The 22,399-nt window shown below is 41.7% G+C and overlaps 1 protein-coding gene across 2 annotated transcripts in view; it reads left to right on the top strand.

Moving 5' to 3' along the window:
- Positions 1-614: 614 nt before the first annotated feature.
- ecel1 (endothelin converting enzyme-like 1) overlaps positions 615-22,399 on the top strand; it is a 41,658-nt gene continuing 19,873 nt past the window's right edge. For both annotated transcript variants that reach the window (XR_003692173.1, XM_028573226.1), the window contains exons 1-6: positions 615-768; positions 7,603-8,796; positions 9,431-9,499; positions 10,020-10,130; positions 10,330-10,422; positions 10,786-10,910. Coding sequence is in view for 1 of the 2 variants with exons in the window: in XM_028573226.1 (XP_028429027.1) it covers positions 7,939-8,796; positions 9,431-9,499; positions 10,020-10,130; positions 10,330-10,422; positions 10,786-10,910 (1,256 nt within the window). In the remaining variant the exon portion in view is untranslated. The remainder of the gene's footprint in view (positions 769-7,602; positions 8,797-9,430; positions 9,500-10,019; positions 10,131-10,329; positions 10,423-10,785; positions 10,911-22,399) is intronic.

Below are 22,399 nucleotides of genomic sequence, written 5' to 3' on the forward strand. Positions count from 1 at the left end.
GTAATCATACAGGTTAAAACAGTGATATATCCTGCTATTCCTTCATTCATTAATCATCCAGTAAACTTCTGGTGTGAGGTTGTGGATTATTTGTATGGGATACAGTATGGTATTTTTTGTATTGTAAGCTTTTAGATCACTTTTATGTCCTTTCCTGTAAATGTGGATATGTGTGTGAATGTGTAGGAGTTGGCAATGGATGTTTTGATGGTAAGCATCAAAAGTTCCAATTGAAAAAAACAAAAACAGAACATAACTAACAATAATAACCTGTTAAGATAAATTATTTATTTCAAATATGTTGAAAAATATTATAAAATGTGCATTTGACTTCACTATTACAAATACCATTTAAAAATACAACAAATGAAAGAGAATAATAAAAAGCAAAGGATTAAAATATGTTTAACTTGTGTGTGTGTGTGTGTGTGTGTGTGTGTGTGTGTGTGTGTGCGCGCGCGTGTGCGTGGGTGGGTGGGTCTCTGCCTCACCTTATTAATTAAGGATCTTCTCTCTCTCTCTCTTCCCCCCTTCTCTTTCTCTCTCTCTCTCTCTCTCTCTCTCTCTCTCTCTCTCTCCCCTCCATACATCGGAGGCTGTGAGCTGCAGCAGCGGCAGAGAGCGGAGCGGGACCCGGTGTGTGCCGATCTCCGGAGGGGGACAGGATAATCCAGTCGGACTTTCAGTGGAGTGAATGTCCGTTATCTACACACTCAGAGCGAGGGCACTTTTACGATCCCGCCGGGGATTTTGATTTACTCGCCACAGGTATGGTCTTTTGTACAAGTTTCCATCGTTCTCGGGCTATCCATACCTCTGGAGCGGGTCTTCCACCAGCCAGTGTAGGCTATACTATCAGGGTATGGCACGGCAGGCAAAGGGCTCTTGTAGGCTAAATCCACGTCTGGTCATGTTGGTTATGGAGAGCGAGAATAAAAGGAAAAACTGCTACAGATCAACTTGAAAGTCACGTTTTAGCAGCCGACACGTTGAGTAGAGATCCACTTATTTTTACGCACATGGTGTTTTTCTTCTTTTCTTCTCTATGGTGTTTTCTTTCTTTGATGGTCAGTAATAAGAGTCAGTTATAAGAGGCGCCTGTCGGCAAGTTGTCAAAGCACTAAAAAGAGAAAAAATAATTAAATTGGGTCTGTCTGTCGGTCTGGAAATTACTTTAGTTGACTCTTGACCGACTGTAGCCAATTTTTATAGAAGGAATAACTTCGGATTTCCGTGCGTTTACCGTTTGCATATTGTTTGTTGATGATTCGCCAAAAAAAAAATTATCTAACGCCATTGGAATTCATCATCAGCAAAAACTGTATAATGGACTGAAATATGCGCAAAAGTAGGACTGACGGTTTTGTGCTCACAATTCGGGGTTTCTTTTCTTTTTTGCACACCAGCAGCAGCAAGTCTGCGTCTTTACGCACCACGAGTTTTGCATCGCCCCAAAAGTTGTAAATCATAACAGTCGCTCTCTATGTGACACCGCAGCGCTACCTTACCTGCACATACAGTAGCAGTTTTAAATGCTCCACCTCTAGTGACACGTTTCTTTCTCCCTAGACGCCGTTCCAAATCAGTGCAATTGAATACTTCTTCACTTTTTGGTAAACTGATACCCTAACTAACCCTAACCCTACACCTCACACACATCTATACAGCCATGTTTCATTCGATAGTGTCCCTCCTCAGAAATACACCCAGTAAGAACTTCTGATATGAGTAGATACAGTATACTAATAGCTCAATATCGCAGGAGGGCTAAAGGTTTGCTAACGATTCACCTTAAATGTTAAAAATCCCAATATTTAAATCGTAGTTTGGCATACTGCTCTATAAAAAAAAGGAGTTTGAGTCATTAAGGTTAATAGAGTTGCAGTATGTCAGTGCCTTATACCTGCTTGTGTGTGTGTGTGTGTGTGTGTGTGTGTGTGTGTGTGTGTGTGTGTGTGTGTGTGTGTGTGTGTGTCTGTCTGTCTGTCTGTCTGTTTAGAGAGAGTGAGAGAGAGTTCTTTAAGGGTACTTCAGTCTAATTGTTCTTTAGAATTACTTAAACTTCTGTTTTAATAATAAAAGACATAAAGACTCAATTGTGCTTCTTAAATTAGGTTATTTAAATATTGCTGATGGGGACATTTCATACACAACACTTAAAACGTTTTAATGGCACCACAAGAAGTATCTAGGACCCTTGAGCTGTGTGTCCAAATCTGTAGCCCATACAAACGCACAGTAGCACTCTACTGCAGCCTCTGGCGACCGATGATAAGGCTCGAGGGAGCTGGCTCCCACGCTGAACCCTTTAAATGCCGTACAGCTTTTGGGGCAGGCTCTGTGACCACTTTGATTAGGGGATAATAAACCCATTTATAGAAGACTTTCAGGTGACGTAACTCGCCTGAGAGAAGATAAAGTAGCAGAGTTTCCCGCTTAGCCTTTATTTCTGGCTACCACCAAATATCATCACAAACTGCAGCGGAGAAAAGGGAGTTTGCTCTCTGTGAATGTATGTTAATGTTTAAGTTGTAAGTTAGGCTGGAAAGTGACGGTAACATTTCAGTATAATAAGTATAATATACAAATGTTGTGATAACTTTTGAGGAACATCAGTTGCTAAAGGTATGCCTCCTGTGTAGTTAAACTGCAGGAGATGCATGGTGAGGGTTGAGCAGCTGGTTACATATTTGGTTACAGAAAAGAAGGTGGAACATGTTTTTGTTACTATTGATTCAACAAGTAAATTATATGGACAGAGTTTATATTAACCTTTTATGGCCTTCATAATGCGCCCTCCAGCAATCGTTGGCAACTTTGCAACTCTGTTGCTAGACAATATTGACCACAGGTGACTTTACATCTCACTAGCAACAAATCTGACTGCTATCTCAGACCATGGAGAACAATTTTAATGTGTTGCAGAGTTGAGTCCCAAAGCACTAAAGCTTGTAAAGCATTGAAAGTCTGTGGCGATAATTGAGTACAGCTCATGTTGATAGCTTTCATTTGCAATGAGCAGGAACTTTCAAGGAGTTTTTTGGAAACAAATCTAACCATTAAAATATTCACTTTCACTTGTAACTTTACTGAATAAATCAACTCACACCACTGTTACCTTGCACAGTTATATTGAGCCATTGCGCACAGCTGATTTTCCATTGGACCCCCTACATTTTTGCAGGGAGAACTGTGAAAAATCTGCACAATCTCCTTAACAGCGATGTGAACTTTCCCCATCAGAGGCTAACGCTTATTGATTACCCATTGATCTTCTCTGAGGATTTATTATTAGTGGTTAAAGAAGCGAGAGAAAGGTCCACCCAGCCTTCAAAGTGTGCAGTTTGCTTCACGTGCCTCCTTCAAAAATTCCCCTCACAGCGCTATGGCTTTCCCAGTGTTCCTCTATGTCCCCTATAAATGTATGCTTTTCAGATGTTTTAAGGCCTAGATATAACATCTGAATTCAAATTTTTCATGTTTTAATTCATGTTCAAACTTCTATACCATACAGGGGGCCAGGACAGAGTGTCCCAGGACAAACAAATTGAAAAATGGAAAATAATTTTAGTTGTAATTAACAGTGTATTAAAGTGACAGCATATGTAATTTACTCAAAAAAGTGGATGAAAAGTAGTGTTAAGTTACTCTTTGGAGATCTTGTGGTTCATTTGGATTTAATAGAACTTTCTGTCAATTTGGTGCCATCTGCAGGTCCCCGAACCACACTTGGAGATCCTATGCTATAAGTGAATAAGACATTGTCTGTTGCTGGAAAGATGTATGGGAAATGCTTGACAACTGACAAGGCGCTATGTACCACCAGTGTGTTTCTGATGCAATTTTATGCGTGTGTGTGTGTGTGTGTGTGTGTGTGTGTGTGTGTGTGTGTGTGTGTGTGTGTGTGTGTGTGTGTGTGTGTGTGTGTGTGTGTGTGTGTGCGTGCGCGCAGCAGTATTAGTATAACTCGAAGATATTAGGCCCTGTCATGTTCGGTAAATAGCTATTCATCACACATGCCTCTCCCTATGATGGTACCCACAAGATCCAATCCATTAGCCGTAAGCTGGGTGTCCACTCAGAGTGTGTGTGCATGCGTGCATCATAATTTATTATAATGCTTAAGGAGTTGTGACATTATGTGAAAGTGCACCTGCATTCAAAAGAGAGACGGAGACAGGTTGCAAAGATAAAATACATACATTTTGAGCAGCAATTCAATAACATTTACTATATATATATACATAGTAATATATATACAGTATATATATATATATATATATATATGTATACATCAAAAGAAATCATAAGAGTATGTGCTCATAGTGACCGGATGCAATGCCATAGATAGAGCATGTTTCTAATTGTGTATGTGTAACAAGGCAGAGGACTGATGGATGATACATTGAATTGATAATGACACCGCACACAGACACACAACCCCCCCCAACCACAATGGAATGCCCAGTCCCCTCTGCACTTGTTATCACTTCTGAAAATGTAAAATAAATCACTAGCAAAGGACGTTTGTCAGAGACACATCCACCAAACCACAGGTGTTTGCAATAGAAAAAGCAAAAAGCTTTTACGAACTGCGCAGGTTGATTCAGTATTTTGTAATATCAATTGCAGATAGACAGCAGCAAAATTGATATTCAATTATATGATAATGTTGATCATTACTTTAATTATTATCTTTCATGCATGAACAACAACCATTAGTTAATAAGTAAATTAAAATATAATTAACATTGCTGGTGCTAATTTTCTGTGCGGCCCACATATTTAAAGAAAGCTAGATCATTTTTATACATCCAACACTGTATTATACCAGGGTAGGAAGTAACGATCCAAAAGGATGGGAAAATGAATACCACAATAGATACACTACTCATTTGTCACATGGGATGCAAGATTGTCAAAAACAAACATTCAACATTAATATAAAGAACATTTTTCATTGTCCTCCAACTATCTATTCAATTCCATCTCTCCATGTACCCTAACTATCCACCCTTCTATTCTGTCCTGTCTCCTCTTCTCACATGAAAGAACCAAACACATGCTTTCTGTACTCATTTGCCAGCTGGCAAATGTTTCCTTGCTGAGAGAGTGGTGTTACTGCAAGCAATTATGTTGTCCAACATGCAAGTTGGACGCATTTAACACACATCCACAACCCTTACCTTCACACTAAAAGACTTGCCAACGTGTGTGGCAGTTTTGGCTCTTTAACTACACATCGTGTATACTTTACATTCTTGTTGACCATTGTTGTATGAATACTACATATTTTGTGTTTATTATGTTTGTGAATGCTTTTTTCTACCGGTTTAGGCAGCCACTGGTTCAGTTCTGTAAATCAATTAGCAGACTCTTAAGAAATTAAATATTTTTTGTATATCTGCTCTGTAAATCACATTTCCTGTGTTCAGGAGAACTTCGGAAGAAATCAGAAACCAAAAGGGAGACATTTTTTTTTGGTTACACGATGGCACCCACTAGTTTTGCATTAATTTGTTTGAATAATGTTAGTTTTCCATCTATATAGATGAGAACTTGTTTCCATACAGCCAATCAAGTTGTTTTATTTTAAATCATATTTGCATAAAGCAATGATATGTTTGTTTTGTTTAGCTATCCAAGACTAAGCTGCATTGTCATCCTTTTGTCCAAAGAGGCTGGCACTGGCTGTCCAGTCTCTACTCAAACTCCCAGCGCATTTAACTTGACTCATAGCTTCACCTGCTGTTGTTACTCAGCACAATCTCGGCCAAACCATTATGGCAAAAGTTGCATGATTTTGACCCGCCCTACTAGCTTGTACTCGTTGCCTTCGTTGGCTGGGTTGGCTATTTATAGGCATGACAAGTAAGACCGGTTAACGTTAGAATAGGGTAAGCTAATCAGAGGCAGAGTTTGGGAGGTTCTTGCCATTGCCTTAGAAGGAAGGTCCAATAAAGTCATTCTGCTTAATAATTAGCCAAGTGCTTCTGTTTGGGAGAGTACCGTCAGAGAAACGGCCCTTCGAAACAATGCCTGGTCTGTTGGACAAATGGCCTTTTGGTATATTTTCAGACTATTGGGGCTTTGGAATCCTGAGCTGTCGAAAGAATGGCATGGCACCGCCAGTACATACCCCGTTGATTGTTTGCGGATATGATTTGCGGATTGTTCATGGTATCATTAAGTTTGTGCAGTGCATACGCTCGCAGACCACATGATGGAATTTTTGTCACACAGACCCTGGCAGCTACATAGAAGGTTTAATTCAGGCTTTCCTTTCTACTTTTCTATGTGAGGGTCTCACTACTCCCTGCATTGCCACTGAACGTAAATCGTACACTTCAGAATTATTCAATATGAACATTTTTCATAGGGCCGTTGCTAGTTGGCTTCCCACCAATAAACACAGTCAAGTGTTATTGCCACCAGGAACACCAAATCTCTGCAGTGATAGTCAATTTTATCACACCACCCAAGCACTATTTTTCCCTGTATTCTTTCTGTCATCCTTCCCTTTTCCCCCTAAAATGAAATGAAGCACTCACCACCCATTTGCCATTACCTCATTATTTGTATTACCAACTCTCACAGGATGAGATACCCACTACCTAGCGCTCTGTTTACCTGTAGCCTAAACAGTAAACTTTATATTTATTTCTTTTTTCTCTATGCTTCTTTCTTTCTTCTTTTTTTCTTCTTATCTACATACAGCACTCCCATAAGGCGAGGGAGACTTGTTAAAGACATCAGTGCTGAAGTTTGCTATTCTCAGAGGAGATAACAGGGATCAATTTTCACAGATCGCCTTCACAGCTTTCAGCAAGTTCACTGCATCTAGCCACTGAAGCACAAATACACACGCACACACACGCACGCACGCACACACACACACACACACACACACACACACACACACACACACACACACACACTGGTTGTTTTTGCCGCATGACATGAATGCATACACATGCTATGAATCCAGTGTATTGGAGGTCTTTGTGTTCAAGTGTATTTATCCTCAGTATAAATGAAAACACTTTGAGATGTATGTGCATATTATTAATATTATGGCAGCTGCTTGTAATGTGATAGCTTGTTGCTTTAAAACCTCCTACATCAGCTGATGCCCTCTGTGGTGTGTGTGTGTGTGTGTGTGTGTGTGTGTGTGTGTGTGTGTGTGTGTGTGTGTGTGTGTGTGTGTGTGTGTTTCTTCAGTTTGGTTAGGCAGAGGACATAAATTCTCCCTGTCCTTCTGTAATAATATAAAGTTTTACATCAATTTGGACTGACACAAGCTAAGTTATGGTGATTGCCACACCTCTCCATGCCCAGCTGATGATGCTCAACTCTCTGCTCCTGTCTCCATTGATCCTTCCAAAGCCGTGAGTCACCCAGAGACATTGTCTCCCTGCGGGATGACCAATCAATCCAACAGCTTTAGCCGACAAACAACAGGAAAAGACAAAGTGGGGAAATTTGCCCAAAAAGATGCTATTTTGTCATTTTCTGCTGTGGTAATCATGGATTAAATTTCCTATCTCTCTCCCTCTCTCGATTTACATCCCTCCCCTATCTAATTTCTATTTTTATCGACAGGTCACCTGTATCTGGCTGGAGAGAGGAGAACAAATGGAAAGAGAGCAGAGAGAAAGAGGATGAGAGAGAGAGCAGGACCCATGAGATTCCTCATGCACAATGGGAGCCCCTCGCTCTGCCAGCTTTTGATTTGAAAAGAATAAAGGGGACTTTGCCTAAAGAGGGCTAACAGGATTTTGAAATCACTTTGCAGTGTTTTGCCCTGTGGTGGGAGTTCTCCCTTTTGTCTCAGTAGGAGTAGTTATGGCTGTACACTAAACATAAAAAAGAACTCCTCTTTCATCCCTTTCTCGCTACGCCCTGCTCCTACTTCTAACCTGGTGACAGTCCATTGCCATGGAGAAGACATACTCACTAACAGCCCACTATGATGAGTTCCAGGAAGTGAAATACGGTGGTCGTTATAGCAGTGATATCCTCAGCAATGGCATGACCCTTCACCTGGGGGGCAGCCTGGACCGTCATATGGGGCGTGGCCGGGGAGGGACCATGTCAAACGGACGAAACAAAGATCTGAGCAGCACCAGCAGCAGCGGAGGGCTTCCTCGATGGAGCCGAAGGGAGATCTGCCTCCTCTCTGCACTGGTCTTTGCAGCAGGCATGTGCGTTATCTTGGGCAGCATGCTGGCACTCAAGTATATTTCTCTGGACGCCCAGCAGGATCCACAGTGCCGACAGGACTGTCAACGCAAACGCTCTCTGCTCCGGGCGGCACGCTTCGTTCAGGCCAATATTGACCCAACCATCCAACCTTGCCAGGACTTTTACTCCTTCGCTTGTGGTGGCTGGTTGAGGCGCCACGGCATCCCTGAGGACAAGCTCAGCTACGGCATCATCACTGCCATAGGAGAGCACAATGAGGAGAAACTACAGCGCCTCCTACTGGAGCCAATACGAAGGCGCGGCCCAGACTCAGCAGAGCGCAAGGTCAAGGAGTTCTATCGATCCTGCGTCAACATCCAGGAGATCGACAATCTGGGCTCTGACCCCATGACGGAGGTGATAGACAGCTGTGGGGGGTGGGACCTGGTGGGGGCTCCTCCTGGTGCTGCTGGGTGGGAGAGAGAGGGCGCCCCACAGAGGCCGGACTTCAATGAGCTCCTGTACAGGACCCAGGGTGTGTACAGCACCGCCGTCTTCTTCTCCCTCACTGTCAATGTGGACGACAAAAACTCCTCCAGAAATGCAATCAGGGTGAGAAAAAGCATGTTGGGGAACCGTGTATGTTTGTGAAAGCATCATGTTATGGTGTAACATCTGGTCTGATTCAGAGTTTCAGAATAAATTATAATAACCTAAACATGTCACATAACTCATATAGGGGGAAACATTGATTTTGGCGCTGGCCTTTAAAAAACATGTATCTCCTTAATGGCGACTTTGCATGAGCTAGGACAAACACCCCCTTTCTCAGCTTTGTGAGAATACATTTTCAGATAATCAAATGGGCTTCAAAGTGGATTGTTTGGCATAAGATGTAGGAGTAGCCCAAAAATAATAAAATAAATACTTTATGCTTCAGTTTATCTTAAAAATTCAAAATCGAGTAATATAAATTGGCCAAAGTCTGAGATTTAATAAAAGATAGATAGCAGTCCGACATAAACCATGACTTTACATGTGGGCATTATTTATTAAATGTTATAAATAATTCATGCTTAGCATACAGTGTGTTGAATGGCTTGTAAATGTATTAAAATCCTTTGAATGTGCATCTGTTGAGGGCTTAGAAAACACACATACACACACACACACACGTGGATACATACCAGAATTAATGTGATTTGTGCGTGAGCTGCTGACTGTGTGTGTGCGTCTGTTTGTGCAGGTTGATCAGGAGGGGCTCACACTGCCTGAGAGGACCCTCTACCTGGGACAGGATGAGGACAGTGTGAAGGTAAACATGCTTCTTCATCTCCTACGCCATCTCATCATCTCCCTCTCTCTGTTGTCCTTCAATCTCCCCTTTTATTCCTCCCTCCCTTCCCTCGTTTTCTTTCCCCTTTTAGTTGAACGTTTTTGGCTATCTAACACTTCCCACCCCCACTTCCTGTTCGCCTCCATCCCCACTCTACCTCTTCTCTTCCTCCAACCTTGTCTCCCTCCTTCCTTCATTTTTTCCTTCCTTTACCTCAGACTTGTCCATTTGGCCTCTTCTTGTCCTCCCCTCCCCTAATACTGCTCTCATTTCCCCTTTTCTTTCCTTAATCCTTCTTTTCCCTCATTCACTCCTCGCCTCCATCTGTCCAACTGACTCATCCCTCTCTCCTCTTCATCAATCCACCTGTTTTCCTCTGTCACCCGCTGTGCTTTTGTTATCCTGTCCACTTTGCCACATGTCACCCCTGTCACCGGCCTTTACTGATGATGTAGCAGATCCTCCTGTCTATTAGCACTGATGTTATTGTGCCTCTCAGATCCTGGCGGCATACAAGGCCCTGATGGAACGCTTGCTGAGCATGCTGGGAGCTCACAACGCCACGCAGAAGTCCAAGGAGATTATACAGCTTGAGACGCGTCTGGCCAATGTGAGCTGATCGTGTGTGTGTGTGTGTTTGTGTCTGTCTATCTGTGTGTGTGTGTGTGTGTGTGTGTGTGTGTGTGTGTGTGTGTGTGTGTGTGTGTGTGTGTGTGTGTGTGTGTGTGTGTGTGTGTGTGTGTGTGTGTGTGTGTGTGTCTGTGTCTGTGTCTGTGTGCAGTGTTGAGTAAAATCTCCTCTCTCTCCAGATCACTGTGTCAGAATATGATGACCAAAGAAAGGACATCAGCACCATGTATAACCGCATCACCCTCAGGCAGCTACAGCGCATTGCTCCCAGTGTGAGTGTGACACACACACACACAGCACATGTACATACCCATCAATTACAAGTATGTGTGTGTGCCTTGCATTTTGGGTTGAAGCAGACATGATGGATTATGATTTGAACTCCAGCTGAGCATTTTAAGTAGTGTGGCGTGTGTGTGTGTGTGTGTGTGTGTGTGTGTGTGTGTGTGTGTGTGTGTGTGTGTGTGTGTGTGTGTGTATGCACTGACACTTAAAGATTAGAGAAAAGTCAAAAAAGATGAGACCACATTTTTTCACATATATTTGTTTAATAACTGTTCCATATTGCATAAAATAGGGGGGGAAATGTATTCTCTACCTAAACTAAAATGACATTATTCCTCTTCTCACCATAGCTTCACTGGAAACGCTTGCTGGACAGAATTTTCCACGACAACTTCTCAGAAGACGAAGAAATTGTGGTGCTCGCCACTGATTACATACAGAAAGTCTCTGACATCATCAAGACCACTTCGAAGAGGTAAAGAAAGAGAGGACGGGTGGCTCGGTGGGGGTTGAATGTGGAGCGGGGAGAGAAAGATGAGGGTGCCGAGGTGAATGGAAAATCGATGAAATTAGATGCAGGAATTTTTGAGTTGGTACTTTTGAGTGTGAGTAAGCGCTTTTGTTTGAGGTTGTTTTGGGTGTGTACGATTGTGTGTGTGTATTTCCTTTGGTTTAGGGCTGTCACTATAGTTTGGGCTACAATGCAGTGTCACAAGGTGTATAGATTGTTTTTTGAGTGCTACTGTGCATGTAATTGTGTGTGTGTGTGTGTGTGTGTGTGTGTGTGTGTGTGTGTGTGTGTGTGTGTGTGTGTGTGTGTGTGTGTGTGTGTGTGTGTTTGAGGTGAGTCTCTGTTGGGTGAACTTCCAGTTCTACTGCAGCTAATTATTATTGATCTACACCCACACCTTTTACCACCTGCAGACTCAGACAGACGCACATGGACGGACACACACACACACACACACACACACACACACACACACACACACACACACACACACACACACACACACACACACACACACACACACAAACACACACATACACACACTTTCTTTCCCGTGCCTCTTCTTGACAGACTCCAGGGGAGGCCTTAGAGGGCTGCTGCACGTCAGGATGTGTGTCACAGCAACTGACAGCTAGCCAATAGTCACTGTGCTCTACACAAATACACAACAGCACAGAGCCCTCATGCATAGCTGACTGGCTGGATGACTGACAAGTGGATTACTTGCTTGTCATTTATGTCTGAGACTGGAAACATGTCTGTCTGTCTGTATAGCAGCATGACCTATTCAGACATTTTGGTAATTTCATGACTCACCAGTTCATGACATCACAGTACCTTGAGTGTTGGTAATTTTCAAACTCTGATTGATTTAGTGTAGTGACTGGTGTAGTGTTGATGAATCATACATATGGGATATGGAATAAACTAATGAATCAAAATGCAATATATTAACTTTATCAAAACTGGGTGACATTGCCAAACTGATTTTTAATACAATGATTGGTTCTTTGTGTGTCTGTGAAATCAGATGATTGGTTGCTTGTATTTTACCAAGACAACTCTCTCATTGAGGAATCTGTGAATGCATTAACCGTGCTGAGCACAGAATCAGAGAAGGATCCAGACATATCCAGCACCTAACTTTTCACTAAGGGATCCTAGAGTAGGATTAGAGCAAAGATGTGCTTGGGTGGGAGTTTACTTGCAATCCTTTCTGCAACAAAGAACTGGTGTGTCTTCATCACTTACATATTGTAAAATGGGATGGCTTTAATGTCCACTGTGGCAACATGCAGAATGGGCATTTTATTTTTATTTTTACAAATGCTTTTGCTCAATTAACGACCTGCTTTTAGTTATTTTTTTATTCCTCCATTCATAATTTTATAGGATACAAATACATATTTTTCTTCACTTTAAAAATATTTGAGTGTGTTATACTGCTTACTTTTAGCAGCCACAACAAAATATAAATAACAAAATATAAATCACTCATTTTTGTAGTGATTTAGCTCCGCTCCCATCAGTGTAAACCTCTCTCTATCTGTTTTTCACTCCATTTTTGGTGGTGGTGGTGGAGAAGGAGGGCGGTTACTTTTTCTCATCTTTTTTATCTGGTCTTCTGTAGCTCTCCCTCCTTTGTGAAATGTACTTTTTCAACACTCCAACACGCATAAAATTGAGTCTGTATCATTAAAGGATTCATAATCCCCTTTGTAGAAGTACATCTACCTTCGGCACTGTCACATCCATTAGCTCAGGTTCACTTCTCCTCAGGTTTCAGAAGCCAGGTTGATTATCTGTCACTTCCCTTGTTGTTTACCAATCTTCTCTTTGAGTTGTCTGTCCATCCATCCCCCCTGATGGTTTTAGTAATAGATTCTACACTATGTTTCAATCATTCTCTCCTGCTGTTTTTAACATTATGCACATTGGTGATCAAGTGTTGATGGTCAAATGTACATAATCAAAATTGCAATACCTAAACTAAATCACAACAATCAGAATCAGCTTTAATACTAATAATGACATGAATGTTGACCTGAAAGAAAAATAATTGTTTAAGAATTTTGACTTTTTTTAAATGACAAATACGAAATTGTAAGTCTATGATAAAGAAGAGGCTAAAAGAGGTTAGAAAAATTAGATAAAATGTATGCCTGAGACAAAAAAAAATGTATATACCAAGACTAAGCGTCTACAGCCATGCTAGCGGCTCTTTGAAGATGTACTTTGAGGCACAGTGGTACTTTGAGCTAAATGCTAAAATCAGCAGACTAACTGCTCATAGTGACAATGCTACTGTGACATGCTGATGTTTAGCATATGTTTACCATGCTCTCCATCTCAGCGTGTTAGCATGCTTTTTATAAGCTAATTAGCACTAAACTCAGTACACAGTAAACTAAAGTACAGCTGAGGCTGATGGGAATACCATTAGTTTTGCAGGTACTCGGTCATAAACCACAGTATTAAATTATTACCTGATGATGGTGCTAGATGAAAAGTTAAGGGATCACCACAGTGATTACCATCCTGTGGGGCACACAAATGTCTACCAACATTCAGGGCAGTTTGTTTAGTTTTTTTGGTGAAATGTTTCACTCAAAACCACAAATGTCTTACTGCTGGTCGTGCTAGAGGAAAAGTCAATCACCTCCACAGCGCTGCAGAGGAGGGTCTGGCTAGTCCACACAGCATTCCGGGATGGGAGAAAAACGTGCTCTGGTTTATTGGCATTTCTTTAAACCAATCACAATAGTCTTGGGCGGCACTAAGCACCAGACGCAATAGCGGTGCCCCTGACAAAATAGCCTCGGGAAGGAACTTGTTTTAGTGGTGCTTGTTCAAAAGTTGTTTAAGTCTTGCAACAGAAAACTCAGATTGGACAGATAGTCTAGCTAGCTGTTGGATTTACCGTGCAGAGATCTGAGGATCAGTTAACCATAGTCCTCAGAAATCCACCGGAGTTTAGAATGCCGACAAAGAAAGCAGAAGGTGGGGGACATCCAGACGAAAATGAGGGACATCCGCCTAAATGAATCCTCGATATATAGACTAGATTTTTCTTGATGTGAGATGTGGAGAGTTGGTATTTTCTACTGTACCAGTGCATGAGCTTGCTGCTAATCAATCTGAGCAAAGCATACAGTCGTCATGAGACGTGCAAAAATCTATGTTTGTATCAATCTCCTGCACATGTAACCACACAGAAAGTATGAGCCCCGGCCCTGCAAATGCACGCACGCACGCACGCACACACACACACACACACACACAAAATGGCATTGTTTATCTTCAAGCAGTGGGAGTCAGGGGTCGTGGCAGAAGTGTTGGCCCATTGTGTCATTGCCCAGTCGAGCAGATGGAGAGGAGGTTTTATTCCTCTCAAGGCCACTAATGGACCACAGAAAATCTCTTTTGTACTTTTTTGTACTCTGCTGGATTCTGTTACTCACTCCTACACACACACACACACACACACACACACACACACACACAAAAATATAGATATAACTCAGCTGGAGAGGCCAGTACAGGCTGCCATTTGTATAAATACAGAAAAACAGAGGAGGAAAGTTTGGTTTCTTGTTCAGTTGGAGGAACAGTGTGAATTTGCACTCTGAGAGGTGAAAAGGTGACAGACAAGTAAAAAGAGCACCCAGCCAGGTGCTTCATCTGTCTGTTAGAAAGTTATGTTTCAGGATGACACGATGGATGGTTAAAAATGAATGGATCATCCTTTTATCTACCATCCTGCTTTCCTTCTTTTGACCACCTTCTTCACCATCTCTTTTCCTTCATCCATTCTTCTTTTTTCACTTCCCTCCTTCAACATGTTCCTGCTGCTTTATCTTGTTGTCCTTTTTTTCTCTAGTCTTCCTCACATCTTCCTTTTCATTCTGTCTCCCACATTTATTTTCTTTATTGCGTCTTTATCTTTTCACCTGTTTTTCCCCATCCATCTATCTTCCTCTCCTTTTACTACCCATCATTCTCCTTTTACGTATCATTTATTTGATCCTCTCTTCTTCATTCTCAGTAGTTCGAGGTTGCTATTGACATCTCGATCTATCCATAGTACTCCCATTTTCTTTCTGTCTATTTCTCAATCCCCCCATCACTGAGAATACACACTCTCCATCTTTATGGACATCTATTGACTAAGTCCTCCTCTTCATTGTTCTCCCCCCCACCCACATGTTCTCTCATTGATGGCAAGTCTGACAAGAGTAGTCACACCTCCAATTCCTTATCCATCCATCTTTCTTTTCTTCTTTCTCTCCCTCCAGTGTGTGTGTGTGTGTGTGTGTGTGTGTGTGTGTGTGTGTGTGTGTGCAGTCCCCACACACTGCAATGACTGCAGTCAATCCCATTAGCCAGATGAGCAGGCCTCCAATGAAGGGAAAAAGCAAAATGACAACACCAGCGTCTCTCTCTACACACACACACACACACACACACACACACACACACACACACACATACACACACTCACTCGCCCCTGCTCCCTCACCGTCTGCTCCCTCCATCACTCTCGAGGGTGTGTGCGTGTGTGGGAATCCGGCGTGTTATTTTTTTTCTGAGCAATTTGAGGGCTAGGGAGAGAGTCTATCATTTAATGTGTTTATGTAGTTGTGTTTCGGTGTACAATATATGTGTGTTATTCGAAGTGAAACAGTTGCAGTCGAGGATTCACTTCCTGCTGGATCCACTGCTTTTAAAAAATACACACTCACGGAAGTTGTAAAGCATTTTTTAGATGAAGCTGTTCTCCACATTATTGGATTTCATGGCACTATAGCTTTCAGCAGTCCAGGTTTGATTCCCAGCAGGGCCTCCTGAGCTGAAAATATATGCAGTCATGCTACGATAAGGTGCTTTGGATAAAGTCTACTCTACCATAATAAAAAATAAATGTCTGATTTTCTGTCTCTGAGCTGGTGGCGTTTGCAGTTTGAAAGCTTGTGTGTGTCGTTTTTCTGTTTCATTGTATTATTTAACAAATGAGATGAACGTATTTCTTCTTACCGTCAGTCTGTAATTACAGTGCAACTCTAGTGAAGTTTGGAATAGAGGAGTGCCTCCTTCCTCCATTACCTACAGGGTCATTACCTGTGGTAATGTGTTGATGCAGTGCAAGGGACGGTGTCTTTTCATCTCCCTAACTACCCCCATTAAAATCCATTTAGCTAATGAGCCTTCACTCAGTTCTCTGGTGATTAAGACCTAGTGCTTGATCTGTACAGCGCTCTCACCGTCAGGCCCTCTCCTTTCATTTAACTCCGCAGTGACTCCATTACAGCACAAAGCGCACTCTGGCATATACACGTGTGACCATGTAGGAGAGAGTGGGGTGATTTGAGCATGTAGGAAAGTTTCCAGAGAGCCAAAGACAAATTGATCGTGAGTTAAATTTTTTGGAAGAGTCCATTTTAATATTGCAAAGTTTAGGTTTTATGTTGAAGGAGATGTTGGTCCCGTGGCAAAACAGTTATAGATATAATAATACGATAGTAGTAGTTTACAATAAACCTGTTTGAGTCGTGACTCACTCAGATCTTTCACCCGACTCTTTAAATTAACTCATGAGTCGCGGGTCTCTAGTATCATTAACTCGGATCACTTGAGTCCTACTACAATTCAATCTAAAATGAAAGCATCGCCACACACAAACCTCTTGCAACATTAGCTACTACTAGTCCTAGCTATCTTAGCTGCCAAAAGCTTTATAACTTACAATTTTGTAAGCAACCACAACTCCACAAGTCAACTCAAGCGACTGAGTGAGCAGAGAGACAGTCCGAGTTATAGGAACTTCCCGACTCGCAGACTCAGAGCTCGCAGACCATGGGACTCACTCGAGAACTCATAAGTCCTCGATGACTGATGAGTTGTCAATGACTCATGAGTTCTCGCATGAGTCAGTCAATCGCGCGAATCAGCCGGCTATGAGTGGATCTGTTGCAGACGAGCGAGTGAAGTCGCTCCTCGAGCTCCGGGTAAATGGGCGGCTGCATATATGAAAAAAAAGTAGTATTAGGTGTCCTTAATAACATACTAAAAGTTTACCAAAGTTTGACCACTATTAAAGTGTAATTTTCAAGATGGCGTCCAAGATTGGCAGGAAGCCATGCAGGAAGCCCTCAAAATACAGTATCCTAACTCCTTCATTATTTGACCTAGCCAAGTAATCGTGGTGTCAAACCACATGTTTTCTGGGTCTATGAATCCATTGGACTTGTCTAAATTGCACTGACATGATGACATACTTATGGAATACATTTTGTGAGATTACTGTAAGGGTTTATCTCTTTTGGGGTGAACCATGTCATGTAATTCCTATTCAGTACGCGTTTTTGGACACATACCCTTTCTTTGCTAAAACACAGACTTAACATTCAATGTAAAAGTTATTCCACCCAAAAGTAACTTAAATTACTTTTACCACCACCACACCTAGGGCTGGGCGATATGGAGAAAATCAGATATCATGATATTCTTGACCAAATACCTCGATATCGATATCGAGGCGATATTCTAGGGTCGACAATTGGTGCTTCGATTCGATTTGATTTGATTTCCCCCCCCCTTCCATTTAAAACAAAATAACTGTGAACTGTAAATATATTTTAAATATATATATTTATTGTATTTAATTAAAGTGCATTAACATACACAAAATAACTGTGAACTGTAAATATATTTTAAAAATATATATTTATTGTATTTTATTAAAGTGCATCAACATAAACAAAATTGCAAAGGCAAACCCTTTCTCTAAGTGAAAAGTCACTGTGCAGTGTGCAACAAAGATTGTTAAACTTCCAAATTATTTATACTGTATTTGGATTAAAAAAATAGATTTTCTGAAAATATGAATCGGTTTGACCTACAAACTCGATTTTTAAATCGAATTGATTTTTTTCCCAGCCCTAGCCTCATATCATGATATCGATATAATAGATATATTGCCCAGCCTTAACCACACCCCTCCTCACTGGGAACAGTTATTTTCCCTCGGTCTGGCAACAGGTGCAGCCCCCTGTCTCCATGGTAACTGAACCTTCAGAACTCCTTGTTTTTAAAAACAAAAAAAAGAAGAACAAAAGAACAAAAGAACAAAAGAAAAGAAAAGAATTTACACTACCGGTCAAAAGTTTTAGAACACCCCAATTTTTCCAGGTTTTTATTGAAATTCATGCAGTTCAATGTCTTATTGTACTCGGAAATGAAATAATAGAAAAAATGAACAATTTAAGTTAAAAGAGAAATCATGGAATCAATTTATAAACCATAATGTATTCTACATTCTTGACTCCTCAAAGTAGCCCCCTTTGGCAGATACAACAGCTGAACACACTCGTGGCATTCTTTCTACAATGGAAATCAAATATTCTTCAGAAAGTTCTTCCCAACTCTGTTGCAGAAGTTCCCATAAATGTGTGGCCCTTGTTGCTTTGCTTTCACTTTTCTGTCCAGTTTATCCCAAACCAGCTCTATGGGGTTTAAGTCTGGTGACTGTGCTGGCCACTCCATGTTTTTAAGCTTACCATCTTGTTCTTTTTTGCTAAGGTAGTTCTGGCATAGCTTGGATTTAAGTTTTGGGTCATTATCTTGCTGTATGATGAACCCCTGACCAACTAGGCCCATACCAGAGGGTACTGCATGGCGCTGCTTTAATCCTGTGGTAGACGTTTTGGTTCAGGGTGACTTTCACTCTGTACAAATCACCGACCCTGGATCCAGCAAAACAGCCCCAGACCATCACGCTTCCTCCTCCATGTTTGACAGTTGATGTCACACACTGAGGAACCATCCTTCTTCCAGTCTTCAGTAGTCCATTGACGATGTTTCTTGGCCCAGGCAAGCCTCTTTTTCTTATTCTTCGTCTTAGCAGTGGCTTTCTTGCTGCAACTCGACCTATCAAACCTGCAGCTCGAAGTCTTCTCTTTACAGTTGAAACTGAGACTTGCTTATTACGACCACTATTAAGCTGTGCTTGAAGCTGTTGTCCTGTGAGCCGCCGATCACGCAAGCTGTTGACTCTCAGAACCTTGTCTTCTGATTCTGTTGTGGCTTTGGGTCTGCCAGACCTCTTCCTGTCAGAGTTTCCCCCAGTTTCTAAGTGCCTTTTGATGGTGAAGAATACTGTACTCACTGACACCTTGACTTTCTTCGCAATTTCTCGGTAGGAAAGACCGACATTCTTAAGTGTTATGATGGTCTGTCTCTCTTCCATTGTTAATTGCCTTTTTCCCGCCATTTTTATAGCAACACACTACTTTCTGCAGTACAATACAGTTCAAATAATGCTCACGAGGGTACGGTACCACAGTGTGTTCCAACAATACTACTTATACAAACAGAGGGGGTTGTAAGTAATCCAGACAAGTTGGAACACCTGTGGGAATTGGTAGCACCAATCAAGCATTTCAAAGCTTGATCAACCTCCATTGCTGCAGAACAGCTTTACATTGTTAACCCATTTCTTGTTCCCTGAAAAAGGCCTTTTTGTAAAATTCTGAAATGTACATTATTTTTCAGTTTTGGGTAACCTTACTTTTTTTTTAACCTCAGCCAGTTCACCACTTACCTGTGTACCATTTCTAGCTATTCATTGGACTTGAACTGCTAAAATTTCAATAAAAAACTAAAAAGATTGGGGTGTTCTAAAACCTTTGACCGGTGGTGTACATTACAGAACAAACTATCTTATTCTCAGACACATGCTCAGTGTCATTTTATGGGGGTATCAAAAGAACATTAGAAAGATGTCTAACACATGACAAAGGCCATCAATGTGAGTGTATTAAGAGGGGATGATAGTGTTGGATTAGCTTGAGGAAAAAGTACACTCCAAATGCAATTTTGACCATGAGTCATATTGTTGTAAACCGAGAAACTTGCCCCATTTGCTGTAAAAACTTAAGAGATGGCTCTGATGTGGTAGAGGTTCATCAGAAGGGAGCTGATGGACAGAAACCACCAACACTAGGCAAAACGATATGAGAAATATGCAATTACTTAAGGGAAATTTTATTATTAAATTGTAATTGTATTTGCCCTTATTTTTTGCATAAATATGCTTGTAACCAATTGCTTTAATATATATAATTGTGCTTGTAATCAGTTATTTATCATACAAATATGCTAATTAGAATATTACATGGCTAAAACATGTATAAGCTACCAGTATTCATGGTGTAATAGGAATACAAAGGAGTAATGGTCTTTTTAAGGACCTGGCGGCCGCCATTTTGAAAATGGGGCCTTTCTTGAAGACAAACTTTGGTAAACTTTTAGTGTGTTTTTAAGTACATCTGATACTACTGTAAACCACTGAAAAATCTTTTGTTAGAATTTTCTTTGGGGTCAAGCCATATTTGCAGCTGACTAAAAGCAAATCCACAACAAAAGCCATTCTTTCACTTCTGAAATAACATACAATGTTCTGCACGTAGCCTAGCTAGGCCTACTGTAGGTTTGGTGTATAAATGTAGTATGTTAAAATGCAATTAGGTCGAGCAGACAGTCTGAAACATTCATTCATTCAAACATCACATTCAACTCACACAACCTGGATCAGTTTAGTGAGTGACTCAGAATAACCCAAATCCTTAAAAGGAATTCTCGTTAGCCAGGCCTAGTTCACAATGATATTCAACATGGCACTGGCTCAGTCTGTAATAGTGATATGCTTCAAGTCCACTGTCATTCCTGTGCCCAAAAAAACAAGACCAGCCTGCCTGAATGACTACCGCCCAGATTGATGTTCATTGACTACAGTTCAGCATTTACCACCATAGTTTCCTCCAGGCTCGTCACAAAGCTGATGGACCTGGGATTAAACACCTCACTGTGCATGTGGATCCTTGAATTCCTGGCAGGCAAACCCCAGGTGGTGAGGGTGGGCGGACACACCTCTTTCATCCTCATCCTTAACATCGGAGCACCCCAGGGCTGTGTTTGGAGTCCCCTGCTGTACTCTCTATGCACACACGACTGTGTAGCCACTTTCAACTCCAACACCATCATCAAGTTTGCTGACCCCAAGGCCCTGCAAAGAGTGGTTCGCTCAGCTGAACATACAATAGACTTTGCCTTAACCTACCGGGCTTGCAAAGAAAAAGGCTAAGAAAATCAGAGCCAAACCACCCGGGTAACAACTTTTTCCTCCTGTTGCACTGCCACCTGCGGAGCAATCACGGCCACTTTAGACAAAGCTTGTGATTCCACCAGCCGCGACGCAGCTCATCCAGAAGTGTACCAGAAGCGGGTCTCTGCTGTGCTCCACCAAAAATACGAGATTGGTCTTTTTTTGACAGAGCCGCAGGCGTTGTGCAGGCCAAGCAGGAAGTGAAATGGCTAGAGCACGTACAACATATCATCTAATATCACAGTGGTGCTATTAGCAGGGGAAATCGGAAAATTGAAAATCCACACCACTCGTTAACCCGTTGTGTCAAGTTTCATTCCTGCTTTACTCTGAGAGATTATTGTCATTACTTTTCCTCAAAGATGCTTCAAGTAAAATGTTACTCATCTCTCCCACACATAAAATGCTGTAGTTTTACCATTATCATATAGATGACTTCCATGCATGCAGCTGCATACAATCTCACATACATATACACATGCATGCAATATATAAACTCAGACCTGTCCAAGTGTGTAATCTGCGACGAGCAGGTGACAACAAAATGACACAAACCAGCGTATCAAGCAAATCAGTCACACCAGTAACACATGTTGATTAGTTGATGGTACTGATGATCAAGGATGCCACCTGAGTCTCTCATTCATTTATTCATCCTCCCTGCCTCCACCTTCTGCCTTGCTCTCCCTTTTCCCGTCAATTAAATTCACTTCACAAGTGCTTTGTTGGCGGGACCTCTGGGTGCCGTTGCCAAGGCGCTTTTGATTTAATATCTGTCATGCATAGGGGAAATTTAAAAAACGGGAAAAAAACAACAACATGCCTTGAGGTCCGCATGGAGCCTCGCAGTGGGAGAGTGGGGCATTTGTCCCCGCAGGGCAGAGTAGATGTGTGCACCCAGTGGGGGCACGAGGACACAACAGCACTCCATCGTCTGGGGGAAAAGACACAGCTTGAATACATAAATGAATGATGCATTTTCTCTCCTCCCGCTCAATATTTTCCTCACCCTTCTGCTGCAGCTCCGCTGTGAGTCACTCTGGATTAGAGGGAGCTGTTCTTAAACTGTTGGGCCCTCTTGACTCCTCAGCATTGACTCTCGATCACTGTCTCCCTGTTGTTTTCTCTCTAACTTTCCTGACTTCCAGCCTTTTTTTTAAATGGCTCGGGGGGGAGATGGAAAAACAGAACTTTGGTCCAGATGGAACAAGATTACAGTTAGTCATATCAACTGATCACTTTACAAAGAAAACCCAAGAGGAAGTGTGCTACAGTCTCACATTAAAGTGAG

Source organism: Perca flavescens, chromosome 3, assembly GCF_004354835.1.
Source record: "Perca flavescens isolate YP-PL-M2 chromosome 3, PFLA_1.0, whole genome shotgun sequence".
NCBI classification, from domain to species: Eukaryota; Metazoa; Chordata; class Actinopteri; order Perciformes; family Percidae; genus Perca; species Perca flavescens.